General features: G+C 38.5%; 1 protein-coding gene across 2 annotated transcripts in view; it reads right to left on the minus strand.

The window, feature by feature from the left end:
* The window catches only part of VWF (von Willebrand factor), a 144,840-nt gene that overhangs the window by 83,486 nt on the left and 46,826 nt on the right, over nucleotides 1-14,528 (minus strand). For both annotated transcript variants that reach the window (XM_032995041.2, XM_032995042.2), the window contains 3 exons: nucleotides 13,490-13,650; nucleotides 6,468-6,571; nucleotides 1,348-1,486 (listed from right to left, as the gene is read on the minus strand). In XM_032995041.2, the coding sequence (XP_032850932.2) occupies nucleotides 1,348-1,486; nucleotides 6,468-6,571; nucleotides 13,490-13,650 (404 nt within the window). The remainder of the gene's footprint in view (nucleotides 1-1,347; nucleotides 1,487-6,467; nucleotides 6,572-13,489; nucleotides 13,651-14,528) is intronic.

Genomic DNA, 14,528 nt, shown 5'->3' on the forward strand with positions numbered 1-14,528 from the left:
ATATTAATTGATTTAGCAGTAAAAACAAGACTCTGCAAGCTTTAATGATAAAATAAATATATAAACCTAAAAGGTTAGGATAGAAAGAAACTTGCTGCACAGTCTTGAGAAAAAAAATTGATGCCCATGTTTTCTCACCTGTACATGAATAATAATTACAATAATGTCAACCTATTTCTTGGGGAGCCATTATGTACTTTAATGTATTGATATTCTTTTAAGGCAAATATTTCTGAGATGCATGCAGAGTTAGTAGCATATTTATATGACTCGCAAGCCTTTTAGGGTTTTTTGTTGTTGTTATTTGGGGTTTTTTTGGTTGGTTGGTTGGTTGGTTTTGTTTTTTTACTACACGGCTTTTAAGAAAAAGACCCTGTCTGTGTTCGTCATCTGAGGAAAACAGATCTGGTTTTCATTTTAAATAGTTCTATAGTATTGTATGTTATTATTGCCCTTAAGACCTTTACACAGAGCTCTCACTAGTGTCAGAGCAATCATACTTCTAAGGTAATTCAGCTGGCATCAAGGCAGGATCATATTTCAAAGACCTAGCCAGAGACAAGTCAATCACGCGTGCCTTATGAAAAGGGTCTGTGGGGAAAATAGTAGCCCACTCAAGAAACCTGTGACTTCATAACTGCGGAAGACTGTTGTTATCAATTAGCAGTGAATCCATCTAGTGTTAGACCAAATTTTCAGCTAAATCCTTTTTTTTTGCACATACATTTTAAAATACCAATGATTTGCATCTGTAGATGAGCCTTAATCTTATTTAACTCTAAATTTCTGGCTGCTCCCACAAATCACAAGTTGATGTTAGTGTGCTATGTCTTTATCCACCTCTCCTCTTTGATGTGAAGAAAATGGAAATTGTCAACGTACTCCAAACAGGTTGGTGCATGGAATGGGACAGTGACTTTGCTGAAAAGAATGAGCAGAGTCTGTGCTCTGGATATATTTAGGAAAGGTTCACTGATCCCTCCTTGTCTCAGTCAGGCAGTAAGCCATCACTACAGGATAAAGATGCTAGTAAGGAATGAGGAAAGATGGAATTATGTGTATCTACGATTCCTTGCTAGAGATGAGATTCAGACAGATCCTGTCTATAACATTTATGACTGTCAGCTAGACCCATGACAAACTACCTCATTTCTATAGAACACATTGCAATCTTCAAAGTTCTCAAGGCATCTTTGAAGTAGTTAATAAGCTTTACTGTCCTCTACCATACATCTGGCTTAGTAATTAAGAATACTTTACTGTGATTTATCCAAATATTGGACCTCTCTGCTGGTGTAAAACTCCTTATATATTATCAGACAGATTTGGCATTTGACATGTTCTTACCTGAACTAATACATACTGACAGTTTCCTGGAAACTTATATTTCAATCCATCAAATGTCAAATAATGAGCTGTACCAACAACAGTGCAGGTGCCATCACACGTATTTTTGGTGCATTCCCACTTTCGGCCATGGCACACACTGTAACACAAAAAACGAGTCAGTGACAGTTACCATTATTTCCAATGTATACAATAAGCACGAGAATGCAATGTGTTTTAGGCAAAGCAAAAGAGCTAAAGTTTTTGCCTCCAGGATCTCACAATCTGAATATCCTCCAAAAGACACGCAAGTACTGATAAGCTACCATTTTGCTTTTTTCCTGGGCCTGGGTCAGGGAGTAACCGACTGCAGACCAAACGGGAGCATTGTTCCCCTGCGTTCCTAACCCAGACATCAAGTGCAGCTCTGATGCAAGAATCTCTGCAGTTGTCTGTGTTGCTGTCCATCTGCAGGTGTGTCCCCAGCAGATACTGGCTGTGTTTGGCCTTGAGAAGGTGCTCTTAGAGGGCTCCATGCCTAGGCCACTGGAATCCTCTAGACAGACTTCCATAACTACGTTATACTACTGTGTACCAGGTGACACTCACTCTCATTAACATCAATTAGCACATGTTACCATTGGGTGCTTAACATGTTAACACATTATTTGTATTTAAGTGAAAAAGGAACATGTTTCCCTTTTTCTTCCAAGCTCTCTGTAGTAGTATCTGCTTTTTGAACTCCCCTATTACAAAAAGAGGCCTAGACAAAGCCTGCTAGAATATTTAATAATACTATTAGTATTTTATTTTGGATATGCTGCTCTGCTCTGATTAACCATTTAGAAAAATAGATTGATTACCCTCTAAGGATCATTACAGGTCCTTATATGAAGTATAATATCAGCAAACCTGTTTTTATTTGCAGCAGTGTCCATTTTTCCTCTCATTAAAAGCCAGAATAGTAGTAAATTTAACATCCAAGCGATGACAAAGGACATGCCCTTACTGTAGCGATCAACTTCTGGGACCAAGTAACCAGGACCATAATTCGGTCTGCCCAGTAGCTTCTGTTCAGGTTATATACTTCAATATAATACCACCCTTCTCCAAAGAGGTCCCTCTTCTCCTATATTAAATTAATTCTTTATGATAGTTTATCTGACCTAGCAATTGGAGACATTACCTCACAGTCTGACAAGAACACATATATGGATAGAAATAATTATTTTTCTGTACACAGGTACACATATACATACACCCTTTGAGGAATGTCCTAAAGTGTGATACTGTCCCCTGAAGTCTCCTGTGGTGATTGAACCAGAACATCTGCCCTACAGGAGAATTCAATTTTGGCAACATACAAATAGGTATAAGCTAAATCTCAGCTTATGCAACAGGAGATGTGACAGGATGTGAGAAGACTCCTGATCATGAAAGGAGATACCCCAGTGCTTCCCTGCCTGTATAGCTTGCAAGTGATGCTGTTGAGGTCACCTCCTAGATCTCCTCACAAGCACAGCATATGCAAGAAAAAAAAAAAGGAGGGGACATCCTGACACGCAGAGCAAAACAAGATGCTGCCTTGTTTTTTCAGGGGACAGGGCATTCTGAAGAGCAATCAGACATAAGGTGAAGGTCTCGATCTCATTATACCTACATTGCTGTAGCAGCTGTACTGCACTGCCGTTATCATACAAAACCGGTGATGCCATGATGAAAGGGACAGCATTTTTTTGTTTGTTTGGGTTTTTCACTCCTTTTGCACTCTTTTGGCCTGCTGTTTTTCTTTGTTGTTTTGATTTTTGGTTGGTTTTAAAAAACAAAACAGAACAAAACCAAAAAACTACATGGTGACCATCTTCTGAGTGGATATTCAAAATGCAAAGAAAGCCAATTCTCTTATCTTGGTGCAACTCATTTGGTTTCGGTGCTATTATACCAGTGTAACCGACAGAAGGAAAAATAATAAGGCTCCTAGTCTTCATGATAACACCAAACCAGTCTCATTCTACACCAATCATTATTGAATTTCTGAGAGTTTCCAAGAACATTTGTATCATTTCATTGCTGTAACACATAATAATCTAAATCTTACACGGTACCCAGATAAATAAGGCTTAAGGAGGTAAATATGTTCATGTTAAAATGAGGAAAAGAGAGAAATTGAGAAATAAAGGTGAGACTTCAGAAAATCCACACTGTCCTCTTGCCCTTTCTCAGAGGTATCCTGGAGAACCACAAGCCTTGATTACAGAAGCTGCAGGTATGAAACGGGATCTTCCCTTTGGCATCCACAGGCTTTTGATTAGTGAAATAAATTGATCTGTTAACTAGCAAGAGACTGAGTAAACGAAATAAAAACCAAGGTCAATGAAGCATCAACTCTTCTCACTCTTTTTTTATTAGTTTTGGGGAGCTAGAATAGCATCTGACACCATACCTAATAATCTAATCTAATAATAATAATTTAATAATACAATAAGCAAACTCTTGCTTGAGGTTGGAGAAACTTTCATCTACTAAATGCTTTATGAATGCATATGAACACCATCACTACCACAGGAATTTTCTAATCAAGGTCTATAAGGCCAGGGAAAGGGGAATTCTATCCCTGCTTTACAGATGCAAAAACTCAGGGATAAAAAACCTAAAGTACTTTCCCAAGATCAAATTGCTAGCCAAAGAAAGACTGAGTACTGAACCAAGTTCTCTAGTAATGTCTTAACCCAAGCATATTCACTGTTTAATCTTGATAACATTTCACAGTATAATAAATATTGTGTAATATATTTTCTTTCAAGAATGAAATTTCAATAATATTAAACCTACTGCACCCTCTAATATTAAATCTCTGCTAATAGGTAGAGCAAGACCAAGATTTTGTATATATGTGCACAGACAGATTATAAAGTATGTAGTGTAGCAAAATTCAGATTATTAAATTTCTGCTGTGTACTACTTCATAAATGTTATTCCAAAATTTTCACTGAGCTCTACAATGAATTCCCAATACATAGCATAACAAAAGTTTTGCCACTGGCTTAGACTTGGAGACATTCCGCTGTTCATGAATTAGGGTCTCCCATATGTCAAGTTGAATGTAAACGCCAAATCTGACACCTCTGCCTCACATATTGCGTTTGCAGGTGTTCACATCTGGCTAAGAACAAGTGAGAATGACAACTCCTGCAACAGCAGTACAAAAAAGCAAAAACAAAAGAAAAGGAAGATCTGACCTCCAAAATACAAACTCTCAATTCTTACTAATTCTCAAAGCAATAGTAATTTCCTTTATCGCTTTCTAAATAACATTTGACTTGATATTTGCTGAGAACTATCATGAAACTTCAAATTCACACAGTTCAAAAAAGCCCTAGTGACATTTTTGAGGAGACCTTATTTCCAATTTTACTTTCACATTCAAGAAAAATTCCTAAAATTAGAGGAAGAAGTTTTTGTCAGTGAAAAAAAGTATGATTTCTAACATTTTCTTGACCCTGATATTGAAGAAAATTCTATGTATTAGAAGAAATGTCACTTACAATGTCATTGTCAAAAACAAAAAGGCAGTTACGAGAATGAAGCAACGTGGTCATGACTATTTTAAGACTGAATATTATAAGAATGACTGAAAACAAAAATGACTGAAACTATAAAAATGTTTTTTGTGAAGAATCTTGCAAATTTCACAACAATGCCTCAGAGTTTTCCACCCTACTCTTCTTGTTTCAATAAAAGTTTCATTGTATCTGTTTTTTAGCTGAGTCCCTTTTACCTAGAGGCAATATAAACAGGTTATAGTATATGTATCTATATAAAATATCAACTTCTCCATCTTCCTCCCTTCAAAGCTACTTTTCCCCAGGTCTAATTATAGTACATGATTCACAATGTAATATGTCACTGCAAAGGAAAAAAAAAAAAAAATGAAACAAAATACTGGAAGGTCAATATTTCCACATAAAACCATAAAACTTTAAATCCAAGTCTAACTTACACTAGTTAGGAGCAGTCCCACTAGTTTAAAAATACACTTGAAATCACTGTTGTTCAGAGATAAATGCATAAAACAAAAGCCAAACCAAATGACTCTCTAAAGGTGCTAATTCTCCAGTTCAACCCCGCTCGGTCACACAGAGGATGACAGAAACCCTGTCCCTGAGGTTGCCACAGAGATGTGCAGGGGCATGTCAGATAAAACTTACAAGAGATTCTGAAGTTTAAGTTCAAAGAGAACACAGTTTGCCCACTGCTGGTGGCTGGATGTCCTACACCTTGGACTCCTGGCTCTCTGCAGAAAGGAGCCACCATTCCCTGCGCAGGCACACATGGAGAGCAAAGCACCTCCAGTGCAGCAAGTGTGCTGTTCAGGCAGGAGCCAGGGATTGTCCAGCAGGCAGATACCCTGTACCTTACTCAAGGCTGTGCTGAGGGCTTCCCTCCATGCAAATCTCACAGCCCAGCACTTTCTTCTGAACCTACAAATTCTTCCTCAAGAGCCAAACAGGATGGATAGGGATGTGGGTGAAAGACACAGAGCACTTATTCTTTTCTTCTAAGAAGGTATCACTAACTTTTTCTTTTTTTTCTTTTTTCTTTTTTTTTTTTTTTTTAGTATATCAATGGACTGAGCACTCATTTGAGCCTGATTCTTTAACATCTTCCTTAAGAGCTCCTATCATATTATAGCTGGCATACCACACCCCTTCTGCTGATGCATGCTTCTGGCTGAGGAGGACTCTGATTTGAAGGGCACCGGATAGCAAAAAAACAGAAGGATGACAGGAGAGTTTAGCAACAAAGTACAGGCTCCATTCCTCCTACCCCAAATGAGCTCCTATATTATTATCTTGTGTTGCATAATCACACAGCAAATCCACTAGCCAATGGCTACAAAGGACCTGCACAGACACATAGACTACCTTTTTGTGAGGTACCAGGTACAGTTTGCCAGATATTGCACTAGTCTTTATGCAACATGAGAAGGGAATATGCCGGTTTGTGCAATATGTGCGTTAATACACTGAAAAACCTGACTTTATATAAAATTGATCTGTTAAGCAAATAGTATATGCTTTTATAAGAAATGTGTTAGGTGCCCTAGAGAAAACCAGAAAAATGCCATTCCAGTGGCTCACCAGGTGTTGCAGTCATTAGTCACTCTCTCCCCCTTGGCATATTCTCTTCCGTTGTGAAAACATGGGCATCTCTCAGGAGCAACACACTTGTTTTCATGCCGCACCTAAGAAAAACAGAGTTTGTCAACATGTAGGCCTGTTGGTATGTGCCAGTACTCAGAGGAGTAAGCACAAGAACACGTGCATAAAGAATAAAGGAAAGGGTAGAGGAAATGGTTCAAGACTATCTAAGGTAGGAAAAGCACAGCACTGCTAACATTTTTTTCCGTGAACATAAATAGAGCAATGGGTCCATAAATCACAGTCTTGCTTCAGCGGCTGAACACCAGCTTAAATTGTTGGGAGAATAAATTAGGTTATAGAAGAATGTCATGATGAGAATGCCCAATTTGACTAAAATCAGGATGTGGTGAAGATAAAATAGGCTGCCCTGAATATGGAGAGTAGGTGAGTATCACATGCTTCTCACACACAACAAACTGAAGGATGCCATAACGGAAAAGCAGCCAAACATGGGGCTCAACCAGGCTAAAAATTGAAAGATGCACACTGAGGAGGAGACAAGGAGCTGCAGTGCCAGAAGAACCCAAGCGCAAATGCAGGTTCTGTTGTCACTGAGAACAGCCCCCCAGCAAAGCCCACCCCCCTGTTGACTTGCCACAGAAAATTGCAGTAGTCACTCATTTTCTTTCAAATCCCTATTTCTTTCCTAGAAGGCAGGATAAAGATCAGTCCACTTGAGATATTATTGTAATATTATTATTACTCTGTTGCTGGGAAATAGGTCATTGAGTTCTGTCTACAATTTTTTCTTTTTCAGTTTTACCTTACTGATCTTAGTTTCTTTTTGTATAGCAACAAACCGTTTGTCCCACTTAAACAAACAAAAATAAACAAACAAACAAAAAGCCCCCAAGTAATGCCTTGAGAGTATTACGTTTTTTCCATTCCTTTTCTCTGTTTTTTCTGTGGTTACTCCCTTTCCATTTTGAAGACAGCCAGTTTTAGTGAATCAAACAAAACCAAGGTTGGATATGCTGTTTTTTTACTCAGTTGTGGTACTGCAAACCCAGGGGTAGGTTTGGCTCTTGCTTCATGGAATACTGAAATGGAGAGTGCTTCCCTTCCCTCTTATTCAAAAGTCACAAAATATCACTTTCCCACTTTAAACTCTTTCTGTAAAATCATTAAATTTGTTTCTTTTTTAGCGTTAAACACAGACCAGAGATCAATGTAGTCTGAATGCCAGGTTAATAAAGCAGAATAGCTCTGCCTTTTCCTATGGGGACCTAGAACTGCCACAGGGAACTACTAATAAAACGGATTTCACAGCCCAGAGACCCTTCATTCCTATGCAGCTCCACATGCTCAGTGTCTTATGGAGAGTTATATAATGCCAAATAAACTCACACCGATAGAAGCAAGATGGAAACAAAGAAATGTTTTTCTAGATGATAGAGCTGGGGCTCTGCCTCAGACTTAATCTCCACAAAGGATGGGAAGAAAAGAGGCCAGAGAAGACCATATGTTTCCAAGGGTGTTTAATTCCTTTCTTCCTTCTTTCCTGGTGGCATTCAGGAAAAAAGCAATAGATGACCACACTCATGGCTACAATTCTAAATTTTTCAACACTGTTCAGCAACACAGTTCACAATAGACCTGACAGCTAGCCTCTGGACACAAAATTTGGGATTAGACGTGTGGTTAGTAAAATGAGGATTAGGACCTTTTCTACTTGCTGCCTCACACATTGACATGAAGCTAGTCACAGCCTACCCCCTCCAAAAACTTAATAGACTGGTATTGGTATTTCCATCATAAATGTATGGCCAACGTGAAGCTACAGCACAGCAACTGTTAATTCACTGACAAAGAGGGAAAACTACCTTGTCTGAACACTGCAGGATGGGTGGGTAGGATTGGGAAAGCTAGACATAAATACAGAAAGTGGACTTTGTCCAGAAGACTACATTATTTTTGCTGCAAAACTCAACAGATTAGGATTTTGTTAATAGTAACACACAATCTATTGGTCATACTGACACCAAATCCAAAACCTGGTACATCTGGCAGCCCGATACCATGCTGCATTACAAGTCTGTTGAGCACAGAACCACACGGTACTACATGGCATTATTCACCAATAGCTCGACTTTCCATGGAAGTCTCTCAATCCATCAATAGACAGCATTTACTACAGGATATCTAAGAGTCCTGAGTGCCTGAGGTGAAAAGAGGCATGGGTGTTGTGGACACAAGTACAAGGAAAGACACAGGTTTGTAATGAGAAGGGGCTGCTGTTTGCACCACTTCACCCCCTTCTGAAGATGCTCCTGAGAGCGTGTCCGTGGGATTATAAATGGTTGACTAGCTGATGATCCCTCACGTCTACTTGGGGATCTGACAAAAATGTCCATCATTTCATTGCTTTGTCTTATTAATTGTTAAGCCTTGAAAAACCTTGCAAAAGGAAGGACAATATTATAGATTTCAGAACCTTTAAGATTGTTCTCCCCTAACCTCTGCCTTGATGAGGCTGATTTTTAATCTCTCTTGGTCAACACAATATCTCACTGTCAAGGGGGACTCAGATTTTCACGCCGTTCCTCCTGATACACCTGATGGCTTCAGCAGAAAGTCAGCCAAAAGTATAAAGGAGTATGGGATCAAGTAAAGGAAACGGGTCAGATCAGAATCCAATAGCTGATATGTTTTAACTAAAGCAGCCTGTCACCATTTCTGGGCAGACAAAGACAAGTGAAAAACATGTTAGGACACACCACTCAACACATGCTGGTTTATGATTAACTTTTCTTTCTTACGTTAGCTGTATGCTTCTTCCATTTATTTTATGAAGCATTACCCTTGGGCAGATGCACATACCGGAAAGCTGGTAGCAACCTCCTTGTGAAGACTCTGTCATACTGTTGTATAGGATAAGCCTACACTGAAGAATATACAACAGAGCTAGCAGGAAAATCAAAATAGCACTCAATTAAGTTTCTGTTGAAAATAGTTTGAAAGAAAAAACCCTTTCAAACTTTGCTGATTAAAATGTTTAGTGTTCTTTTTTTCCTTTTTCAACTAACATATCATAGTTTTAAAAATAGTTTTATTTCAGTAGCCAGAATAAGATGTTTCATTTCAATTTTAAATCTTAATTTTTCTTCAGTTGTTGTAAATTGAAAGAAACTGATTTTCTAGTCTTGAAGTGTCTGAATTTTGTTCTTTCTGTTTGTTTTCCTCCTCTTTTTCCCCAGAAAGGTGGTTAACACTCCATTTGTATATTTATTAATATTTTCCAATGGGAAAAACCTGGAGTGCAGTAAACTAATCTGAGAAAACATATTTTCCCCCACACTTCTGCACATATGTTATGATTTATCTTTTCTGCTCCACAAAAGGGTGACAAGTATGGAGAATTTCCCATTCTCCAGATGATCAAAGACAGAAAAAGAAGAATTTATTTTCATGACATACTGAACATTTTTATTTTCAAGAAATCAAAACAATGTAAAATATTAAGTCAAGATGATCTGGAAAACTTATTTTTCAGTTGAAATAAATTAGTTTTTGCTTGCATTTTCTGACTGGGGAAATAATCAACTAATTGGCTATTTCTCATCCTAGCAAATTTTCCAATTCAAATCTAGGCAACTGCAGCTTCATGTTCATGAATAATCCTTGACTGGTTTCTTTAATTAGTTTTCAAATATGTAATTAAAATTTGTCAGGCAATTTGCGCATACAGATTTTTTACTATGGTTTCCTCTGGTTTAAGACTGATAACTCAGCTAACTGACCTGTAAACATCTCTTTATACATGTAGGGATAACATTGCACTTAATTACATATTAACTGCTATATATACTTGCAAATTGTACTGGAGAGTTGTTTACATAAACTATGTATCTTTGTGTTCCCTGATGGCATGAACCATTTTAGAGAAGTGAGAAGATTCATTTTTTTGGTTAATAAATTATCCTCGACCATTTATGATTTTTATATGCTACTGTACCACAAAGGAAAAAATCTTCAGTAAAATGGCACAATTTCTACCAGAATTATGATAAATTCAAATATTTATTCTCATAAATGTTCAATAATCTGTTACTTCCCACAGACATTCCTACAAACAGTAGCTCACCTCCATGAGTGCTTGTAAATTAAGCAGGATTACAGAACACCAACAGGGGAGACTGACCAACAAATGAAATACTAATAACTTTTTCCGGTCCCTTTATTGCTCAGCACTGTTGGTGAAAGTCTGGAAAACACAGACTTCGTGACTTTGCAGCGCTTTCCCTCAGTGTGCCCAGAGCCTTTAAGGGAGAGAGAGGGAGAAGTAGGATGGAAAGGAGAACCAGGTCACCACCCCAAATCCTTCCGTTTTCAGCAAGTGATACCGAGAGCACATTGAAGAGTGCAGAAATAAGGAAAAAGCCTCGTCCAAACCATCCTGGTTAGGTACCTTTAGGTGACGAGGAGGAAACTGCTCTTTGATGACAAGCTGGCAGGTCCTGGGGAGCCACACGCCAGGAGGCCAGCGCATGCCAAAGGGCACCCACAGAATGAAAGCACCAAGCTTGGTCCTGCCTCCTCCTGCCGTGCTTACAGCAAAACCGTCGCTACACTGGCTTCTCCCATCGTGGCTTTGAGAAACACAGACCTCACAAGTTTTATTCCCTGCCAGACGGGAAGCCAATGAGAACGAGAAATTACATAGACTGAGTTACTGGAAGATTGAACCATACTGTCATCTAGCGGACAAAGAACTTATTTTACTAGGGTTTTTTAAAAAAAAAAAACACTGGGCCCGATTCTTCTATCCAAAACCTGACAAATGAACTTGTTGAATTCAGGGGCATGTTTCATGTCACTGCAGTCAAGTGGAGTTTCCAATTCCAAAATGCCAAAGACTGCTTCTCCTGGTAAGAATATTTATAAAACAACTGTCTGAATGATAGTTCCAACTGGAAAGGAATACGAAATTCTGTACTAAACATTAAGGTTAATTACTAGGAAGTTGATTACTAGGAAGTGCCCACCTTTTTATTTTTTGGGTTTTTTTTTCCTGTTGAGTAGTTATCAGAATTGGTTTTCCATTATTATCTTCCAAGTGTACTCTTACCATACCCTGGAACTGAAACAAAACCTCACGCCCCCCCACCAAATCAAAGAGGTCTGATTTTTACATACAGAGAAAAATCTATTCACATTGGAGCTCTTGGAACTTTAGAAGTACAGAAACTTTTTAAAGTTTACTTATCACGCTATTATTTAGGAACATTCTTCTCCAAAAAGAGAGACAGTTAAAAACTGAAATGTGAAAAGAGGCAACATTTGTTTTTAAAATTGTGTTGAAAATTTGCTTAATGTTGATATGAATGCCTTCAAATTCTGTTCTGTATTTTTCACTTTGTACCTACAAGACACTTCACAAGCCTGAGTTTTTGCCTACAGCTGGCATTTTATTCTGGAGTAGCATCTATTTACATAATGTGTGTTTACCATCAAAATATGGCAGCAATGTTCAAAAAATACATTAATATCAACACTAGAAATTACTATATGATGAGAATTCGGGGGAGGGGGGGCCTGTTTCTAGTAAGACAGTCATACGTATTTGGAGGGAGAAAACACCTGTATTCATATAGAAGAAGAAAAAAACAACACACCTTTATAAAAATACATGGTTCCAAGTAAAGTTAATTGGCTTTTTGCTTTTTCAAATGGAATTTAAACTAGTGGTTGAAGTAAATTCATTAGAGCTGAAGCTTAAACATAAGCACGTATTTCAGACCTAGAAGCAATAACCCACATCTTCATTTGCTAACAGTCAATGCCCAATGCATATCAATCTGAGCCTGAACCTTGAACAGCTATAAAAGATTTTTTAAAAATTAATCTTTTGCATTTCTGGACTTCCTGTGTTGCAGCATTTGAAAACATCTGTCTTTACCATATGCCTGTCTGAGTCAGAAAACTGCACCAGCATGTCTCTACGTACCAAGGATATTGTAGAGTATTTTAGCCCTCAAACAAAATAAAGACACAACCTCAACTCTTTTTCCAACATCTGCTAGGTATGTTCATCTGCATTTCATGCACTGAATATCACAAAATTCTTAATCCCAGCAGATTTCCTGGACAGAGAATTCAAAATTGTCATTTACTTAACTTCTTAGCGTACCCTACACTCCACCTCTATGCTATTCACGTGATGTCTGGGACTATACATCGAGCAAGATCCTGCACACAACTCCTTGCCCACCCAGGGAGTGTTGCACAGCACTGAACACGGGTGCTTTTTTCTACTGCTCAGAGAACAGCAGCAACAATCTGCTGTCTGTTCTGCTCCATCTGCTTTTTATCAGGGCTCTAAATTGACACTGAGTTCATAGTTACCAACTTAGCAAACAACTATTTGCAATTTGTTCTATTTAAAAATTACTAAACTAATAATTAAATTTGAGGATTGCAGGGGAACATAACCCTGGACTCCAGAAAGCATCTTACCAGTGAAAAAAAGCATGCTCAGTACACCATCTACAACTCCAGGACACCCTCTGGCATCGTCGTAGCAAGTTTTGTGCCTCACATTCCTTCCCATGGGGAACTTTCAGCTTGGTACAACACACAAGAAGGCAGCAGCAGAGATGAAGATTTGACAAGGAGGCAACCAGTATCAGCAGGAGGGTTTGGATGGATGTGGGGTGGGGATTTGGGGTGTGGGTGCCTGTGTACTTCTGTCTCTCTGACTAGGGAAGTTCAACAAGACTGAGGAGGGGTTTGGAAAGACAGTTAAAGGAAGACATAAATTGGTCATAAAAGTGGGTTTTGGCTTTTTGATTATCAATTATTATTAAAAGCTAAACTTTATCTTCAATGAAGATATACAAGTATTTTAAACCAGCCACAATTTGGCAGAGTCAATACTTCACAACTGCGTATTTCCAAGTCACAAGAAGACTGCTAGTAAGAAAAAATGAAGGCAAGGAAACAAAGAGGAGCTTGCTTACCATGCCTTTTGGACAGAGGCATCCAGATATGCAGCCATGGCTGATGCACTCCAAATCGTAATTCTGGCAAGTCTTGGCACACTCCAGTCCCTCAGCTCTTGGGTTGTTTGCAGGACAGATGAGTTTTTCCATGGGGAATCTGCATGTCAAGCTCCTTTTTACTTTAAAAAATACATTTACAAAAATTGCAATTAGAACTCAAGCATTGTAAGCACGGTATTTTTCTAAAGGATAGATCGACATTTTTATTAGAAAACTAACTTAGGATATAGAATGGAGCAACGCCAGCACACCACTATGCATAACATCGTAAAGGTAACAGTCCCCACTTCCCATGAAGTGACTGCACTTAGGCTATCATAAAAGCATGTATTCTAATATGGAAGCAAAAGGAGCTGCACAAGGGTTCAATTCCAGATTGCTCTAGGGCTACGAGCGCGCTTCAGTGTGAAACATAATTCAATCTGTAGACAGTGCACACTAGCAATATCAGCACCATTTATTATTGTGTTTAGACACACTTCCACAGAGCATAAGTACAGGAGTGACTGTTAATAACAATGCCCTTAGCTTAAACACAAAGTTTTCAAACTCTTTGAAAACTCAAGTTCTGACAGAAGATCAGGATTTCCCAAGAATCTCCAGGTTATTATTTCAAGCAATGCTAGAAATATGCCTCTCTGAGGTTTTGTAAGTCTTAATGCACTAGTATCAGGAGAATTATGTCAATAACATTACAGCAAGAGTTTGGTGTCATATACACCTAGAATGCTTTACCTGAAGGCCCTTGGGGGCCAACCAATGACACCATTACTGGTGGTCTAACAAGACCCCCCTCTCCCATCACAATCCCATAAATTCCATCCATATATCTGGGGGAAACATCAAAAAATCCCAGACCACTGATGTCCTATTTTCCAAAGAAGTGCCTAGCTCTACAAGGCATCTGTCAGTCTCCAGGAGGTTTTATGGCAAGATGCATGGTGGCTGGAAGGCACAGACAGTGCCTGGCAGCACTCAAACCTATAAACCACAAAAA

The sequence above is a fragment of the Tyto alba genome, unplaced genomic scaffold (genome assembly GCF_018691265.1).
Source record: "Tyto alba isolate M040663 unplaced genomic scaffold, T.alba_DEE_v4.0 Super-Scaffold_21, whole genome shotgun sequence".
Classification (NCBI taxonomy): Eukaryota; Metazoa; Chordata; class Aves; order Strigiformes; family Tytonidae; genus Tyto; species Tyto alba.